Raw genomic sequence first — 21,025 nt, forward strand, 5'->3', positions numbered from 1 at the left:
TGTTCATATTTTTTGGGGAAATGATAGATATTATTGAAGAAATAATCATAACCAAAATCAATGCAATTTAAGAACTTTCTGTCATAAAAGGGAAGATTTTTACGAATAAGAGGATTTTGTAGAGAAAGCACGTTTGCAAGGAAGTCATAGAGATTTTTTAGCCAAAATATTTCTCAAGGGAGTATGTATTGTGTATAGATGAAAAATTGATCTGTATATATTTTTATTATTTACCATAGATTTGATGAATGATTGAATTTCATTTGATGGGAAGTTTTATGGATGAGAAAAAGGATAGATCCTTATTTCTGATTTATCTTGATGGAGTGAGTTTTTTCTTTTCCATTCTCGTTGTATAGTGCTCAAACTTGAAGGCGAACGAGATTATATAGGTATAATTTCTTTGTTTTTCGATTATCTCAAAGTTTATATTCCATTCCAATCCTTCAGGGTGTCTTTGCTCTCTTTACTTTTGTTTAATTTGGCGATTTTGATGATTTTAGAAAAATAGTATATCACCGCTTTTGCGTGTGAAGGTCTCAAGGGTCTTTATTAAATATGCCAAACGGTTAAGAATAATGACTTGGAGTCTTCATAATTTTCCCTTCATTCTTTCCGTGCAGAAGTAGGTCTTGAAAAATTCGAAAATCTATTTGAAGATCCAAAAAAGAGACTTTCTTACTTCTTAATACTTTCGCAAGGTGGCGGAAGTTACATCCTGTTCGAATTTCGGTGCTCACGTGTCAAAATGTGCCGGTCTTCGCATTGTTGTGAGGAAAACAAAAACAGAACAACGACGTTTACTGTTCTTGCCCCAGTATTTAATCACTCCATAATCACTGAGTAACTCTTTTGCCAGCTTTTTAGTGTGATATTTGATAAATTTTCCCCACCTTGTTCGAAAATTTAGTATGAAAATTCGAAATTGAATTTGAATTCTTCGAACTTCAATGACTTTTTGTGCAAATAGAGTTCCATTTACCTTTTATCCAAGACACTATTGGAGAATCAAAATCTACTTCTGTTTGGGCCCATTGAGTCGAGCTTAGGGTTCTTTTACGATCTACATAATACCCTACATCTCTCTTTTCTTTTGTCAGTTTAAACGACGTTCTTTTCGAAATGCACCCCATTGTAATATGCACCAGTGAGTCTTCGAAAATCTACCCTAGTGTTTTGTTTATCTTTTTAACCGATTAAGTTTTTGATGTCCGAAAATTTTGAATTGGTTTGATTTTGGGGGTGTTAATCCTTGCATAGATCAGGAAAGCACAATATTTCTACCGTGCCTAAAAGGAGTTCTCCCCCTATCTTATAATCTACTTAACATCAGTTTTTCCATTAATGTTTTATAAAGACTTTGTGGTGATTTTTGGAACGGTTGAAAATATTTTTGAATCGGAAAACTTAAAAAAAAAAAAAACGCAAAATGAAAGACACTTTGGAAATTACTTCTTGACATATTGCTTTATTCTGATCTCTAACACCAATTTTTAGGATATATGGCATCATAGTCGCAAGTTGGGGATCTCAGTAGCGCAATAGGCTAGAGGGGCAAGAGCATTGGCTCTTATTAGGCGTATAGATCTCCGGCTTGACTCACAGTGTTGTGAGTTCCAGTCCTGCCCGGTGCAAAGATCTGAATATCTGATTTAGGCAATTTTCACATGTTATAATAACGTAATATAATGCACCGCCTTCGCCAAAAAATTCCAGAAGCATGGAAGAAGCATCCACAATGCGGGGAAGGCGCTCCTGGCCGGTCTACAATGTACTTAGCAGATTCTTCCAAAATGGCATAATAGGACATTGTAACATGATTGAATTGTAACAAAATATATCCCAATACGATTAATAATAGTTACAGCATACCGCAAAGCTAGAATGCTTTGTCGCTTCTTTGGAATTGAAATGGTAATTCGATCGCGTGGAAAAATAAATAGATTTTCCGTGAATTGAATTTTCCTCATGGGTAAAATTTTCATTTTGCCAAGTCTTTTCAGTGATTAAAGTGTCTCAAATGGAAGCGGAGTATTTTGAATGTGGTTGAAAAGGTTGAAAAGCAATTATAGATCATTTGCAATGTAAATTGATTTGAAAATTCGCATTGTGTATGTTACCTACAATGTGCAATTTCTCTGCTTGGGTGTACTCTGCATAAACAGATAAGAAGTTGATGCACCTTCACAACAACGACAATGTGCCACCGTATGGAATTAAACCACCTGTCAATGGTACAAATAATCTTTAAGATCTCTCTCCACAATTTCATTGATGCTCCACGAAAAGGGCAGATGGATTGAATGGGATGGAAAGAGTTGGTGCAATTTGATAAAATTGTGCGCTTTCAGCACTTAAACGCCGTATACTAACAGTTTTATTGAACTCCTCTTTCCATCCATTCCTCAACCGTCTTTCTTTCTCCACTCTTTATGCTCGTGCCCGCTTTTTTTTGCTATACTTGCCCGGGAGATGATGAGGAAAATAAATGATTGCAAGATGTAAACGTGAAATTTCCGCTATTTTCCGCCACACCAATCAAAACTGCAAAATTGCAGGAGAGACAGTGCAAAAAACATCTGCTTCATTCCACAAACTCTTTGATTCCAGCACAAGTTCTCAGCCCCCAAAAAAAAATCCGATATTTCTAAACTTAATTAGCCGAATCAATCACATACTTTCACTATGATTCACTGCTAATTCTTCAGGCATTCTCTTCTGTCGCATCCACTGGACTATTGTCTGACGACAAATCGCTTCAAGCTTTTTTCCACTGCTTCCAATTGATCATGGGAAGCTTCTCTCAATTAATTTCCGAACTCACTTTTTCAAGCAAAAAACAGTGCTTTAGGCAACAAATGTCTATATTAAGACCTCTTCAGACTAGAGGTTTAACTTCAAATGTTTCTGATATCTAAACAATAAAATAAATGAGTAACTCTGGAATTTGAGTAATAAAAAAGGCAGCAGTTAAGGTTGACTTTAGGGTGAATTTCTAGTGTATTCAAGCTAAAGCTTATTTATAACATGTAAAATTCTTTGGCAAAAAAATTACCCTTTAGGGTAAAGTGGTACAAGTTGGACATTGCATTGGTACAAGTTGGACAATGGTACAATTTGGACAGGGCTTTTTGTCTTGATAAATTTAGTACTTCATTTTTACTTGTATATTTTTAATGCTTTAGTTTTATAATTTGGTTCCTTGTGCTTAAAAACAAATTTTGTACTGTATTTATCAAGAAAAAAAGCCATGTCCAACTTGTACCGGCGAATTTTCCAACTTGTAACACTAATTTCAAATTATATCACTTTACCCTAGTCCTAATCCACTTTGCCACTGGAGGTCATCTCCAATGGTTGGTAATATTGAGCCCTCTTTGTATCATACATTTCAGTATCAAGTGCATCAATAAAACATATAGCATTTATCACATAAGACAAGATTTCAGTGGTAACAAAAATTTAATATTTATATAAACCTGAAAGTCTTATAAAGTTTTTAGATTCAAGTTTTTCGTTAATTTAATCGATTGTCGATTCTTTTAAGGAAAATATTATGCCTTTTAGAAAGAAGTTCAAGGCTTTCCTAAGATATTGCATGAAGGTTTCTACTTTTCTTTTGCCAATATTTTGGAACAATGTCGAACTATATGACCCAGATCTTGGAATTTAATTTAAAGTAAGCTTTTTTGAAAGCTTTTAGAAATTGTATAATACAATGTTAGAACTACCTTCTCCCAAACGGTTAAAGCCCCCGATGGTATTTGAATTGACATCATAGATGTCTCTCGTAGCGGCGCCGATTTCTCCTAAGAGCGTTCCTCCTAGTACTAGATTGGGAGCTATCGCTTCCGGAGAGGTATCGGACGGAGAGAGGATTATTCAGTTAGTTCTTTTAGGATCGTCGCCGTCGTGTCGTAGGGAATAGATCGTTAGAAGGAACGCTGAGAGGGTTCTGTAGAAACCTCTGGCGGTCAAGGCGCTCATCAACGCGATTGCTTAAGGGTACCGCCCCTACAAATTCCCTGACGGATATAACAATAAATATTGGATTTTTTCTCACATTAAGTCTAATGGCATCTACACACTGCAGAAATTTATGTCCATATTGAAGCAAATTCCGTGTTCTTGTGTAGGAAAAACTATTCAATATGGACATATTTTTCTCTAGTGTGTAGTGGCCGTTACGTATACCACATTACCACATTGAAATGATTCCAATGATATATCGTACTCTGAGAAAAATAGTTTGCAAAAGGATGTCAAAAGTTGGTCGTCACTCCATGTTATTAACCAAAAAATTTAGTAACCCATTTTCAAACCAACTTTTTTGCAAAAGGAGGTCAATTTTGTGGAAAAATGAGCACTTTCCAGCGGCTTCCAGTGTCAGTATAGCTGTGTCCGCTGTGTCACTCAGAATTGTCAAATGGTAGACAAAATATTAATTCACTATCACTATAGAATTATTTTGCAAAGTGGTAATAATTTTCGCGTGTTTCTCAATAATAGTGGAACTTGGAAGGAAAAGCTCTTCCGGTAGAGATTTATGTTGTTATTCGGAAAAAGACAGTGCCGACAGAAATTAAATGAAATTTGAGCAGTGTTTTGCAGGAAAATTGCTCAAATTATTTATTTGCAAAATTAAATTTTGTGATTCAGAGGGCTTGCTCAAGTCCCTGGAGTGTTGTGTGATAAATATTTTGTATCCAAAAGAGTTCAATACTGTAATTTTTAAAGATTTGTTCGCGAGATTGCATCCTCAATACAAAACTTTTTGATATGTCGGATGGTTCATTTATCAATAATCCGACGGCTAAAATTCTTACAAATATTAGTCTTGGATTAGGTTAAAACTGGCAAAATTTTCCAAGAAATTGAATAATAATAGCAAGTGTGAAAAATTTATTGTGAAAAAAATGTGTATAAGTTGTTGTAAAATTAAAAATGTTAAGTGCAATTGGCTTCTTCATTAATATTTCGGGTACGTCGATTTTGTGTCTATACGGCAGACAAGAACACTGAATTTGCTTTATGATGTCCCAGTGTAGATGGCGCAGCTATAGTGTTCAGTTATAGGCAAAAATTTGCATAAGGAGGACAATAGTTTGCAAAAATACACTGAAATGAAAATATTTACACCCAATTGCAAATTTTTCGATTAATTTACAGCTGATCTTCAAAATCAATAAATTTTTGCATCCAAATGCAAATTTTTGCAAACTATTTTTTTCCGAGTACCTATATGTCATGTTTATGACCTCAACTTATTCCTTTCAATGAGCTTTTCAAGGTCGACGTTTCAAAAAGCTCCTGGAAGAGCATTTTTCAACTATTTTGAATCAATTTGCAATCATTTGAAAGGTCTTTGAATTGCGGATAAATCCAAATTGGTCTTAACTAGTTTCAGTCAGACGTAAATCAGTAATTTAGGGCTGAATAAATTTTTGCACTATTCTGAATGGGGTTTGAACTTTGAACAGAAAAAAATACAGAAAAAGAGATGTGCCCTGTAGATTGTGGTGTACTACATCGTCTATCTTGTCATATTTCAGAGATGATTGCTTTATGAAAGTGCTAACCTTCGAATAATTGATTAATTTCATGGAAATGTTCATAAACTACTGTTGTCTCACAGTTTTGTGAATTTCGCTTAGATACTGTTGGTGATGAAGGTATATTTTGGGGATTTATTTCTCTAGGGAGATGCGTCAATTGACATCAAGTTCAAACAATCTAATCACCATCGCAACTGATTACAGAAGTTGAGAATATATAGTTCATGAAATACCACAAAAACCATCATCAACATTATTGATACACAAAGTGATAATTGAAATTGTATTTTTAGCCATGAAGATAAATATGACATAAAATTACATCATAGAAAGTTTGGGTGTAGTTTGGTGATATGAGGAATATCTTTGTATGAAATTCAATTAAATTGCGTCCATTGACATAGAGTACACATTGGTCATCGTGGATTTTATTTTTTTGTACATCCACCCCTTTCACTCAAATCAACTATCATCAAAGTAATAACTCAGAGATAGAGCATGGGATGTAGAGGATAGACTTCTGTGCAAAATGATGGAAAAAAGCTCTCAGCAAATAGAAGGGCAAATGCAATAAAAAAGTTAATTGACTTTGTTGCAATTTATTAAAATGATCACTTCGTTATATCGTTTAGTAGATTCTCTCTCGGCAATTTTTCTCCCGTCTGCACATTTTTGCACTCTACCATGAATATTTGCGGAGGGCAATAGAAGAAAAAAAATTGGAATGAACCTTATGCAGTAAATCCGATTAAGAGTGCATAAGTTGGAAGTATAGTTGAATTCCTTCTCGTTAGAAATAGTGAGGAAAGTACTACTAGAAAAAAAATCATGAGAGGTTTACAAGTGGTATTAAAATCAACGCATTTGAATTCCTTTATTCGTTATTCAGCATGCAACGTTTTTTTTTAGCAGCATCAATTCCAGTGATTCTGAGCAGCATAGAGTTCATGAACCTTTCAACATTGGGGAACAATTCAAAAAATGCATCCCTCTCGACAGATGGAAAAATATTCTAAAAAAAAACCTTCAATTTTCAGAAAAAAATGTTGGAGTATTATTTATAATCCATTAAAATAACTCTACGGAATGTATAACAATACTTGTCTGCGAAATAATGATAAAACATTACCTGTATGGTGTGAGATAAAATCCCATTTATATCACTTTTCTATTGCAAAACTTTGCAGGAAAGCTCATCAATATTGTTTAATATAATTTTCCTAATTAACGCGCAGAATATCCGCATAAACCCTGAAATCTGATACTAAAACCGATTCCACATTTTCTGAACCCCAAATTGAATTTTATTGTGATGTAATTATGATGCAACAGGGAGGCTAAAATAATATTTATCCGCTACAATGTATCATATAATTTTCAACGAAATAATTAAATATAAATAAACTTTTGTAATATATAGGACAATGTTAATATATGTACCATGATTTTCAGGAGCCTCTGTTGAGGCTATTCAATTAACACAGATTTTGTCCCCGCATCATCAATTTAATCAATAACAACTGATGTAATCCTATATGGAAATATTGCCCGGAATTTTGTGTTGAATTAAATTTAAAAAATAAAGGAGCGTTGGACAGTTTCACGCAGTTAAATTTCTTTGAGCCTCTTTTGCTAAACGAATATAATATTCTCTGGGATGTGTATTGGCTATTTAAAATTGTAAAGCATAGTTCCTAGATAATAATTTATTACCCCAAAAATGTGTATTTTCGAAAACAAATGCATGCTTCACCTAATCTACTACACTGAGAAAAAAAGAAGGTACGATTAACTTCTTTTCCTCAGAAATTTACCACTTTTTAGGTATAAAAATATATTAACAATTTTTAATGTTAATTTTACACCTTTCTAAGGGTAAAATTAACATGAAAAAGGGTCATTTCAACCCCCAATATACCTAAAAAGTGTAATATTTACACCGATTTTGGATCAATACTTCAGGGTAAAATTACCATTTCCGGAATGTTATTTTAACTTTTTCGGATTTCTCTCAGTGTAGTTTTGTGTGACAGGTCATAGAAAAAGCGACAAAAAACATTTGTGCAAAAAAGCTTATTTCCAATTTCAAGAAAAATACCGATTTAAAGTTATCTGACTAAAATAAATTTATTTTTTACTGAAAGATGTCACTCTACTTTGCATATTTTATTTAAAAATTAAAAAATAGTAAAAAATATGAATTTTAGAAGCAAAAAGAATTTCAAAATTTTTTTTTATATTTTCTCACCTAACGCATAAACTAAAAGAGATAATGACTTCGACTTTATTGGATCGTGATTATCTTAGAAAACATTTTCTTACAACTTTTTTTCGCATATTAAAGAAAATACTGTTATATGGTTAAATGTTAAGAGTGTGAATGAGTTACTGCGGTTAAGCGTCTTTATGGCATGGTCTTTATGGCATTATCTCGATTTTTTGCATCGGGTAATACTACATCTGACTTCATCGTGCATTAGGCGTCACGTCGTTTACCGAAATGTTAACTAATATTTTTTAAGGATTTAAAATGTCGTATCTCGTACTAAATTTGCGGGAAGCTTTGGTTTTGTACTTTTAAAAAATATATAGCGGTTATTGCACTTTTTTTGATTCAGGCCGCTTCTTTCTAAAATATTCTTGCGGATTTGGCCGGAGAGCACGATGACAGGGAGGAAAAACAAAGGAACTTTCAAATCATATAATTGGAAAATTCCTTAATTTTGAGCTTAAATATTTACTATAAAAAATTGCTGTATATTTGCAATAAATATCCTAGATTCCAACATCCTTGTAATTTCTACACTGAGAGAAATCCGAAAAAGTTAAAATAACAATCCGGAAATGTTAATTTTACTCTGCAGTATTGATCCGAAATCGGTGTAAATTTTACCCTTTTTAGGTGTATTGAGGGTTAAAGTTACCCTTTTTCATGTTAATTTTATCCTTAAAAAGGTGTAAAATTAACATTAAAAATGTTGATATATTTTTACACCTAAAAAGTGTTAAAGTTATGAGGAAAAAAAGTTAATCGCACCCTCTTTTTTCTCAGTGTAATTATCTTCTAACATTAGAGAAAAAGAAACTTAGGCGGTCAGAAAAAAATTTCTCTATGGGATACCTGTAACCCAATAATCGTCCTTAAAATGTTACAAAATGAATTGTATCGTTTATGTAAATAGATAGTATTTTTTTTTATTTAAAAGATGTAAAGTCATGTCGTAAAATTGGATGCGTTCTAGAAATATCGTGTAATGGCATAATAAAATGCATTCAAAGATATTTTAAATCAGTCTTTCTCATTTAAATTTCTTTCTTGGCAAGTAGCCTAAAAGACTAAAATTCTCTCCATAAATGTTTACATCCGGTCACTACCTAATGAACCATGACATTGTAATCAATACTTCTGTCTAAGTAGGATGTTTCATCTCGAAAGTTTCTCAAACTTTTTTATCGATAAATTAGCATGGGTATTGAATGATAAAGAGGTGAAGCAAAAGGTTAAATTTTTTACTCAAAGATATCGATGAAGCTTACAGAATATCTGGGTGGTCTGTTGATGAAGAATGGCATCAAGAAAAGATGTGCAAAAAGGCAGAGACCAATTTCTCTCATGTTCATTGTTTAGTGTATTTCTTCATTTCTTGTTGGTGCCACCATGTCCATAATTTTAACACTTTGCAGAAGAGCTTTTGCAATCCAAAAAAGAATATTTGATGATTAAGCTCTGTCACCGCTTATTCGTCTAAAATATTCTTCTATTTAAACAAGTTATAAGATTTGTAGAAAAAAATCTCAATGGGTTTTTTTTGTGCTAAACACTCCTCTCAGCGGGAATATTAATTTTATTGAATGAGTAATTGTTTTCAGCGTGCGGTGCAAAAAAAAGTCATAAAGCCTCACTCGTTGGAGTTTTGTGATAAAGTGAACAAACCAATTGCGAAAAAAAAGAATTGGATTATCACGTTTCTTTGTCTCAGGATGGACTTTTGTGCTAATTTTGCGTCAAGAAAACACTCCTATAGCACTTGTCGGGTATAGTTGGTGTCTCTGTCATGGTTTTGAGGGCATTTCGAAGCGACTTTGATAAGGCTTAGTAGCAGAAGATAATTTTTGCTTCACTGTGAGATTGGGGAGAGACGAAAAAATTTTGTGGGTTCTTGGATGATAAGAAATATAAGTGATTAGTCACAAGTCAATTGGATATAGAGTTGTGGCTTTTTCCGGAATAGATTTCCATGTGGTGAGACGTTATGTGTTTGTGGTGTAATTATGGAGAAAATGAGCAAAATTTCTATTCAAGCGCGATGCTATTCTTGATGAATTTAAATTCTTAAAGAGCATAAGGGGGAGAAGGTCAAAAAACCAAGTGGGAAACAAAACTTCAATTGTTCTTATAATATCTATTCTGATTCTGCCTTGAAATTCATATTTTTCTTCTTTCTTTAACATTTTCTGGATGGTGTTTTATTAGATGGGAACTACTGTTGGTTTCGACATTATCTATTGCTTTCTTGGGTGGTTACTCATACTGAATTGTTGCAAAATGTTTAAATTTATCAGAGTCCAAGTAGAACTTTTCGCACCTTTGCAGACGAAAGAGCAAATTTGATTTTTTTTTGCTATTTTTTCATCATGTAATTTCTCAATAAATATGAATTTGGACTCATTGTATTGTTTCACTATGAAAGTAAATTTTAATAAAGAACTACCTTTGAATTTTGTAAATTTACTGATCTTACTCTAAAAATAAAAACAAAAGTTTGATTATTATGGGCTATTTCCATTGGGACAAATATTCATATTTTGAAATTCTGAATTAAAAAAAAAGCTCGCAAAAAAGCTAACTTTGAATCCAAATATCCGTTGACATTTGGTTGTTTTGATTAGGTTTCTTGGTCAAAGTAAATGGAAACAAGCGAAACCTTCGTGAAGTCACTGCTAAAGTATATTTTTAATTGTTTGGTACGCAAATTGAAGCTGAAAAAGAGATTATTAATAATCGTATCAAGACGCTTTATTTGATAGATCACTTTATTTGTTGGTAGACCGCCCAGTAGTAGAATTCTGTAATTTTCGTGGCATTGTCATGCGTGAGTTCGAAAAACATCAATATCAAACGAGCTTTTTTTGTCATATCACATGAATTCGAAAATGCATTTCATTGATTTTTTAATGAAATTCCTTTACTTGATGATTTTATGAAAATACAGTACAACTTGGTTGATGTGTATAACAAAATTCATTATCATCTGAATTGCCAGAAATCTCAAATATATGACTTCTGACAATGCCACGTGAGCTAAAATGGTAATGTCATGGCTACAGAATCGCATTTTCGAAAAATCTCTCCTAAAATTCAAACCCAATTTGTCATATGGCATTGCCAGAGCGTTACAGAATTCCCCTCCAGGAACACCTTCCTCGCAGTGTGGATGGTTCTTCCATGTTCCCCGAGGGAACATTTCAATCATTACCACTTTAAAACAGCAACAATACTCTTTTCCGACAGACTTCTGACACTTTGCCCGCCTTTATTATTGTAAATTGAAGATCTGAACAAACCTTATTCCACACAAGGGCTTTGTCTCACTGTACCTACTATTTTTCACCTCCTATAAATCTAAATTACTGGAATTTTGTCCAAAAATGCCTTCCCATAAAATAAATAGCTTTTTTGGGAATTTGCTCAGCTGATCCACTTACTGGCATGCAAGTGTCAGAAGAAAACTACACAGATGGCGCTATTCGCGTTATCGAAACTGTTTCCAACATTGACTTTTAAGCTTTTATACGGAAAAGTTCGACTCAATTGAACTTTTTCGTATAAACTTTCAACTCAATTGAACTTTTTTAAAAAACGCACCCTTTTTTGAAATGAAATTGAAAATTTGTCCAGAATTTTCTCAATGGAAACGGCCCATTAAACTAAATAAATATTGTATTTTTCATAAAAGTGGCACAACATTTTCTTTTTCTTAGTTTTTTTAAGGGTAACATATTTTTCTGAATCCCTTGAAAATTATATAATAAAATTTTTAATATTCAAGAATATTCTCAAATAATTTCTGTTCATTATGTTTTTTGCATTTTTTGAAAAACATATTATGCCCGCTCGTTAGCAAACAGGCGCTATGAGAAAAGTATCATAACTTGAAGTATAATATTTTCCCATTTTTTTCTCATTGAAATTAATATGAAATTCATTTTACCTTTTACACTGAAATTTATTGCTGTTTTATCTCGACAATCGACACAGAAAAGTCAGTATTCTTTCATTCTTGGGAAAATTCTTTCTAACAACTTCTCTCAGAAATTATTATTCCATTAACTTTCTCATAGTTGTGAATATTAAATTAAAGAAATGCTGCTTTCCTTCTATCATGTTGAGATCCAGATTATGATGATAATGTCCATTTGGGCCTTGTCTATTCTACATAGAGATTTTTTTCCATTGGATTTAGTAGATTAAATAGCTTCTCTTTTCCATTCGATTTCTAGAGATATCCAATGTCGATTTCTCATTGTGAAACGAATTTTAAATTAAAATGGTAAATTTTATAGCAGAACCATATTCATGGATTATTAATTCTCTTCACTATATTTCATTAAATTTGTTTTTATTTTTAACTTAAGGACACAATTCAATTGTGACTAAAATCTTCGGTTTTTCTCTCTTATACTTTCAGGTTGACAACTCACCGTGTGTTCTGGAAATTTTGGATACAGCCGGAACAGAACAGTTTGCCTCAATGAGGGATTTGTACATAAAAAATGGCCATGGATTTATTGTTATGTATTCACTAACAAATCATCAAACGTTTCAAGTGAGTAATATCAAAAACTTCTCATTTTTATCTATATTTCAACCTCACTATCTATTTAGGTGTTAAAAAATATATACGTATACTTTATAAGTATAAAGTGTTGATGAAGTGTATGGAATGGAGTGAAAAAAAACAGTTGTATGACTTGGGGAATAGGTGTTGCATAAGACATGAAGACAGTATATACGACAAAATGTTACACGTTTTGCGTTAGAATAGAATTCACCGGTAGTTTTCAAACAAAACACTCGCCACAGGAAGTGGACGATGATGGAAAACTTCTCGTGATGCCCAGTGAGACATTTTAATTAAGGCAACAATAGTGGTGAAAGAAGGTCAAAGAACACCTTTTGTTTACATTTACTATAGATTATATTTTTATAGGGTGTGAAAGAAAGTTACGATTTTGGTCCTAGAAATGAATATTTATACCTGACGTGACGTTAGAACTTTCTCAAGGAGCATAACCTATTTATTTTTATCTAACCCTGCCATATACGAGTATTTGCCCTAAATGATAAGGGTGAGCAGAAGAAAATATTCTTCAGAGACAAGAGTCCAGTAGGGGAATTCTGTAGCACTCTGAGTATACCATTTATGACAATTTTGTTCGAATCTCAGGAGAGCTTTTTCGAAAAGGTGATTCTGTAACCCGTCGTGGTATTGCCATTTGAGTTCACTTGGCAATGTCAGAAGTTACATCCCAGCGAGCATTAAATGCTAACCGATTCAGCTAAAAACAAATGTATTTATTTTCAGCTGAATTTTGGTAACCTTCAAATGACACTCGCAAGGCAGTGCCATTTCCATATATTTGGTTAGCACTTTTTGTTCGAGAACTGCTGACCGGTTAGCATATTTTCGCTGATCGACTCAGCAAAAATATGCTGAAAACGCTGTTTTTTTTATCTAACTGTGATCACTGGGATATTTGAGATTTCTGGCAATTCAAATGATAACGAACATTAATAACCAAATCAACCAAGATTGATTATATATGCATAATATCATTAAGTAAAGAGATTTCATTAAAAAATCAACTTATTGCTTTTTCGAACTCATGTGAAATGGATAGAAAAACTCGATGAGCATTGTCAGGTTTCGAACTCAGATGTTACAAATGCCACAAAAATTACAGAATTCCCATACAAGACCAATTTATTAGAAAAAAGATCATAATCAATAACATTAAAATAATCCTTATTTAACATACAATTTTTGGACAATTTCCTAAATCTTAAGATAACATTCTAATTGTGTTGTCACACTTGCACATTAAAATTTTAATATGATTCACATTAATTGTCGCTGGTGAGAGTCCAAATGTGTAATTTGTGTGTTTGAATTATTTTATATTCAAAATTTGATCTATTTTTTGATGAAAAGGTAGACTTGACCCGCAAAATTTAATATAAATTGATTTATAGCATTAATGCGAAAAATTAATGCGATTTTCTCTTTAATTTTTTAATGTGAAAAATATTTATGCTTTAGGTAAATTTAAACTTATTTTTGAAGGCCAAGTCAACTTCTTTATCAATAAATAGAAAAATCCCAAATATTAAGTGACTCAAAGACACAAATAACATATTTGGATGCTCACAAGCGACAATTAATGTGAATCACATTAAAATTTTAATGTGCAAGTGTGATAACACCGTAACACGGGTTTCAGAATGAAGGTTTAACAACGTCCCAGGGAATCTCGAACTTGTAAATAAGAAAAATATGATAAAAAAATTAATAAGATAATTTACTCCTAATATACAATCCTAAGACAAAATTTTTCGAAAAGAATTATGAGAGTACGAAAAACACTCTTACAATTCTTACAATGCTTACAATGATTCATTAGATCGGAACTTCTCAGTCTGAAATCTGTATGACGTGATCTTCAGAGTAAAAGCTTAAGCCGTGTCCCGAAGATTTGGTATATATAACATTCAACCAATTGCAGTAATTTTTGAGAATGAGTTCGATTTCTGACATTTTCGCTAAAATCTTAGTTTTTGAGAAATTACAGCAGTTAATCCACATATGGATGAACCTTATACCATCTTCAGACTAGAGTTTTAGCCTAGTTTGCGAAGGTCTCAAAATCCTAAATAGCAACTATAATTTAATTTGTTCTTCTGATTCAAATATATTTAATTCCCCTTAATAACCCATTTTTAAATCAAAATTCTCCAAAATTCCCGTGTTACACGGCCTTCAGACCTAAGCCTTAGCCATATGGCTTAACTGCTCTAATTCCTTATCAATCAATACTTTTTAGATGAATGTAACTTAGGATTGGTCTTTTAAAAATAAAAGACCTATTAGATTCTGAAAAAAAAAACAATAAAATTGGTTGCTATTTAGGGTTTTGAGCCTTTCAGGAACTGGACTAAGCCTCAAGTCTTAAGACCGTTATAGGCACCATGCCAATATAAAGGTCTGAACCTAGAGATGGCTTAGTAGAAAATTGTTGAAAATGTACTTTAGTTGATATTTTCGGTGCCATCTAAAATCCTGAAAGCCAAAATTTCGAATTGGCGAAAGTCTCGAAAACAAAAAATTCCAAAAGGGCCAAAATCTCGAATGGTCAAAATTCTCAGAGGGACAAAATTATACGAACGATTATGTGGAATCATTTCTCTTCAGCTCCAGAAAGAACGGGTGTAGTCGCAAGCATAGCTATCACACCTTTATGAATTTGGGATTTTGGATTTTAGGGACTTCAGCCTATAGGGTAACGTGTCGTATTTCGGGAAATTTTTAAGCACTTTCAAGTTTTAAACAGTTTAACGACTTCTCAGATAATTTTTTTCTTTGTTGATACAGATATTTATGTTCCTTATGCTATCCAGAATAAGATTCTTATCGAAAAATGTATAATTTTTTATACAAAATAGCAAAAAATGTGAAGAAGTAAAAGTGGTATATTTCGGGACAGTTGGATATTTCGGGACAGACAAAAGTCGCTATTACGCAAATAAATTTCACCGAGCCTGATTATTTACCTTTAAGTAGAAGTTCTAAACTTCACTCTTTCATAAAAATTTTGTTTAAATTTCACTTTTAAAGTGACTTCAATCGAAAAAAAACTAAGCACTGTTTGTGTTGACATCTGCAAAATTGACCACACTGAAGGTTTTGTAAAAAGTGAAATGTGACACTCACAATTCACGCGTATTTCACGCTTTAAATCAAATAAAATTTCAGAAGTTTTATGTTTATCTGATACGTAAAGAGCTTAATATTTCATATAGAACTTAAAAATAATTAGAAAACAAATATTTATAGGATTTTTTATGTATCCCAATATACCCATATTATGTCCCGAAAAGCACCTTGTCCAGAAATAACACACGTTACCCTACGGGCTTTTGGCTATTAGGGATTTTGACTCATGAAAGATTTTAACTTTCGGGATTTTAGCGTCCAGGATTTTGGTTTTGGGGATTTTGACAAGGACACAATATTTTGATTATTATCACGCTAAAAGCTGTTTGATCGAAAAATTAATTATTTATATAATTAATTGATTATAATTAATAATAAGGCCCAATGTCTGTACAGGTCGTGACTGATTTCGTTCACGAACTACAAAACTTTTAATATCGCTAAGATATCAAGCTTTACGTAAATATATGAAGCCTAGGTTGACCTATCGTAAAACGATAAATTTACTTTGTGAAGAAAATTTCAAATATGATTAAACGTTAAAAATTTAAACTGACTATGCTTAATTACTTCTTATTCTTCAGTAATTAGGGATATATTTCCATCCCACATCATTACATTTAAAATTAACAAAGTCTGCTAACAAAATGCTGAAGTTTTTTTTTTGTTAAGGTTATTCAGGGTTAAATTGCAGAAGAAACACCTCGGAAATTTTATGAAGAGCTATGTAGTAAAGTTCTTCCTAAAATTTATAGCATTTTCACTTCACACTTAAAATTTAATATTAATTACGAATTAAAATGCAAAATTGAAGCAATTTCCCATTTGCAATTGTATAAATTTTGAGGGGGTGTGTGAGACTTGTAAATTAATGATGAAGTTTCCCTGGGAAATCGATTACTTTTCCCATGGAGATGGGTAATAGAAAATAAAAGAGCAACAATAGCACGCAAAGTCTTAAATGTTCCATCGCCTTTATTGTGTCTCTTTTTTTTTTAGCAAGTCTATTGACATTCTCTTATAGCCTTTCGTATTTTGGAGTCATAAAAGTGTCTGAAAGACATTATTGTCTGTTTCCATCGTCTTATTTCCTCATTTTGAAATACTTTTTCGCTCATTCCTATTTCACTTTCTTCCTTTCGTACTTGGTGTTCTCCTTTTTTGGTCCAGAAATGCCATTTTACACCGATATTGAATTTTTCGGCGGAATATAAAATGTCTGTTTCTCGCATTTTTCCCCTTGAAAGGTGGAGAAACAAGAAATAAATACAGTGAAGATGAAGAAAAATGAGTAGAAAAATGTAGAATGATGGAATATAAAAAGGAGAAGGAAAAGTCTGGTGAACTAGACCTTCATGGAAAGTTAAATATTTATTAAATATTGCTGTTAAGTGGATGGAGAAGGTACACACAGAAAAAAAATGTGACATAAACAAGAATAGAGCTACGAAATATGAGAACAATACACATAAACTCAGAATGAAAATTTGGACGGTATTTTTTTCAGGGCAAATTGCCAAGAAGAAAAATGATTTAATGTGTTGATGAGGTTTTTTTCTCTCTGTTGATAAAACTGCAGAACGAAAAATTCAATGAAATTTAGTGGATTTTATCAACCTTTTCTCTGTAGTATCTCAAAATGTGTCTCGTCGCAATATTTGCACTTAATGAAATTTTCACCGCATTTTATTCAAACATGTCCCTATTTTTGGCAACACAGACACTTAATCTTGAGGGTTAATGTCTGAAAGAAATGGTTGGTTTCTAACACATGCTTCTTGTTAAATGTTTACTGCATAGTAAATTTTACAGTTTAGAAAATTAAGTTGGAAAAATTATGAACTATGTGGGGAAGGCTGTGGCTTTTTTTACGTGACTTCAAGGATTCTTTGTGTTTGGCAAATTGAAAATGGAATATTTTGGTTTTTCTCAATACACCATTTGTCATCGAAAGTCAAGAGAACAAATGGGCCAATGTAATTCTTTATTAATTGCTCCTGCAAATTTTTCGACAGATTTATGGGAAGTTTTATTTATGAAATTGTATATAAAACACAGAGAGAAAGAAATTTGGCCAAATTGCTTGGTTTGAACAAACTCACCTATCTATTGCTTCAAATTTTTATTTTCTTTTTAGCAATACTTTCCAATTATTGCTCTATTTTTGCTATTTTGTACTATGTTCAAATGGAAACAATGTTGGAGTTTATAGAAATGTCCACCTGTCATTGAAATTGAATTATGAATTAATTTAAATTGAAACAATTGAGATTTTGAGTACAACATAAATATGTTACCAAGGTGTATTTGCATTTAGAGAAATTCTATTGAATAAAGAGCTTTTATGCAATGCAAATTTTCATGCTAGAGAATAAATGAAATGTTCTATGAAAGCTGCTTTTATGAAAATTTATATAATGCAAAAGTACACAGAATTCTAAGGATTCCTCTTGTAGGATACTATAACAAATATACCCTGAGATTTTTCAATTATTGAACTGATTTTATCATTTGCACGACTTCATTTCTCAGTGAGGAAAATATATTGCAAATTTCCTCAAAAGTTGATTAAACACGATTCCTATTTTTTTTTCTCTTTGCTGCCATTACTGCATAAAAATTGATTTTTCTGAGATCTTTTGCGTGTTTTCTTTACCCCAACAAGGTTCTAAAAGAGTATTTATTCGCCATCGAGAAAGGCCATAGAGCGATAAATAGGAAAGAAAAACATTCAGGTGAATTCTTTATCATGTTTTTCAGCAATTACTGTCCATTTTGTTTGCTCTTCTATCGTCAATTTTACGAGGGAGTCTCTCATTTCTTTTTAAGGTGTAGGATGGGGGGTAGTCTTTACACATTCAATTGCGATGGTATGTATAGTAAACAAATATTAGATGAATAGTGTGCAATAAACAAGAAAAATTACCCAAGTCCTTGACTTCTTTCTCAGCACTTCTCAATTCAAGTGGCAACCGTAAAATGTAGTTGACAGACCTACCTTTCATGTACGTTGTAGATTTTGTTTTGAAGGCCTGGAATGTACTTTAGAAATCAATACTTGATGGATTTTAATATCAACATTATCCAAAAATAGAAATATATTTTCTGATTGAAAATACTACTTTTCAAAAAATTAATCCCTTTGATGGGTTAAATCTACACTGTTCGGGTTTAAAATTACACATGATTATTTGTTAAATATACTTTATTCTATGCTAGTATGTGTACTGTATGATAAAAAATGACCATTGGAGATGACCCACAATAAGATAGCAAAGTACATTAAGACTATAGAGCTCTGGGTCAGCTCCTCAATATCCGATTAACAGTAGCCAGACAGACACACAAGACTGATGTATTCAAAATTCTTTTACAAGCTTTTGATACATAATTGTGATTAAAAATTAAACATACACACATCACGAAGAAAATTCTCTTGTTCTTCGATAGACAGTATATAAACACCACAAATTTTAGACGAAAATTTGTGGTGTACACAACGGTATGTCCCACACGAGAATAGCGTGCACCCCGAGGCGAGGCATTCTCTCATTGCTGGCCAGTCACTCAGTACTTGACGAGCGTCAAGGCAGTGAAGTGGTGTCCGAGGTTTGTCCTCAAGTGTTCGCACTACATAAGCCTCGATCTATCTGATTTCGGTTAACACAAATATAAATACCGTTAACCAGATTAAAAAAACCTAAATGTCATTTTGACCCCCTGTCAACCGGATAACGAAGAGCTGAATAAGCTGTACACTGAGAAAAATGAGGGTACGATTAACTTTTTTTCCTCATAATTTTAACACTTTTTAGGTGTAAAAATATATTAACATTTTTAAATGTTAAATTTACACCTCTTAAAGGGTAAAAGTAACATGAAAAAGGATAACTTTAACCCCTAATAACCTAAAAAGGGTAATATTTACACTGATTTAGGATCAATACTGAAAGGTAAAATTAACTTTTCCGGAATGTTATTTTAACTTTGAAAGTGATTGAACAGAATCTGTTCGCTTGGTACGTAATCCCAAGAAGTTTTTGTGTTTATGCACAGAGAACGACAATCAGAACAAGTGATTCCCAACCACAATTTTAACCCAAATAGAGACTGGAAAAAATCCTGTCTCCACCCGGGATCGAACGTTATTTTAACTTTTTCGGATTTCTCTTAGTGTAGGCTGAATAAACCAGTAATGCAGTTTCACCCTAAACTCTTGCCTTGTTACTACTCAGATGCCACAGTAGGGGGAGGTTGGGCTACTTTGAGCTGTGGGGCTACATTGATATATGATTTTTTTTATGATCCTTATAATTATTTCATTTAGATCCACAATTGTTTTCTCTATTTAAATTACATCATGTTGAAACCCAGTTTACTTTATAAATATGCGAAAAAATCGTACAGTAGACTCTCGCTCAATCGGGTCTTTTTCAATCGGGCGAAAAATTTTGTTGGCAATTTTCACGTTTAATTATGAAGCTCAAAATTCGCTGTAGTTCCTCTTATTTTATCATGATTCTTTGTAATTGAGCGTTTTGTGGAATTTGCAATGACTTTGACGCCCAAATCTATCGATAATTTGAATGACATTTTGCCCCATATGCCCGATTGAGAGAGAGTCTACTGTATAACAATGTAGCCCCACCTCTCCCTATATTATTTCAAAAATGAATGAGTGAATAAATACAGACGTTATTCATGTTTTAATTGAATTTCCATCCAAATAAATTTGTCCTAAAAATATTTACCTTTTAATTACACTTACTATTGAGTTAAGTTAACAACGTTAGCTTTAAATTAACACATGATTATTTGTTAAAGGTAACGTTTTATTCTAAATGGCAGAGCTTTATCAATTTGACTATTCAAGCTCCATTTTTCCATAAAATTTAGAAATAATCTCCTCTTCTATCCACATTTTCAAGCACTTTTATCGAAAAGAGAAAATCCTTGACTACAAAATATATATTTAGCCCAAGAATTTGTCTACCCCTTGGAAAAGTTTTTGCTTAATTCCTCAACTGTCTCGTAGCGCGCTAAGAAATGCGTTGTAAGGGGAAAAGTTTTGTGGGTGAAAGACAGAAAGAGAAAATTAAGTATTGATTTTGCATGAATCGCAATTTTTTTTATTGTACACCACCCACAAATGTGAACTTACAAAATAATCACAATAACTTGTTGTTTATCACTTGGAACGCGTAAAAATATCACAATTATTAATTATTCATGGGGGAATAAATAAAAATAAGGGAGAATGAGAGAGAATTTAAGATGAGTGGTCAGGCTTCGTGTCGCCTCCGTTTAAAATTAAAGCTAAACGAAAAGGGCAGTACACGAAATGGAAGAAAATTATGAGGGTAAAAAGACACATTGAAAAGTGAACAAGGAAATACGAAAAAAAAAGCGTCTCGAAGGATAAGAAAGTCGCACTTTGTGTTCACTTTGGAATAAATAAGACACACACTTCGGGGTTTT

The 21,025-nt window shown here is 32.5% G+C and overlaps 1 protein-coding gene across 1 annotated transcript in view; it reads left to right on the forward strand.

Annotated features, from left to right (window-relative positions):
- LOC129802817 (ras-related protein Rap-2a) overlaps positions 1-21,025 on the forward strand; it is a 78,221-nt gene that overhangs the window by 49,748 nt on the left and 7,448 nt on the right. The window contains exon 2 of the mRNA XM_055848916.1: positions 12,245-12,382. Within this exon, the coding sequence (XP_055704891.1) occupies positions 12,245-12,382 (138 nt within the window). The remainder of the gene's footprint in view (positions 1-12,244; positions 12,383-21,025) is intronic.

The sequence above is a fragment of the Phlebotomus papatasi genome, chromosome 2, assembly GCF_024763615.1.
Source record: "Phlebotomus papatasi isolate M1 chromosome 2, Ppap_2.1, whole genome shotgun sequence".
Taxonomy (NCBI): domain Eukaryota; kingdom Metazoa; phylum Arthropoda; class Insecta; order Diptera; family Psychodidae; genus Phlebotomus; species Phlebotomus papatasi.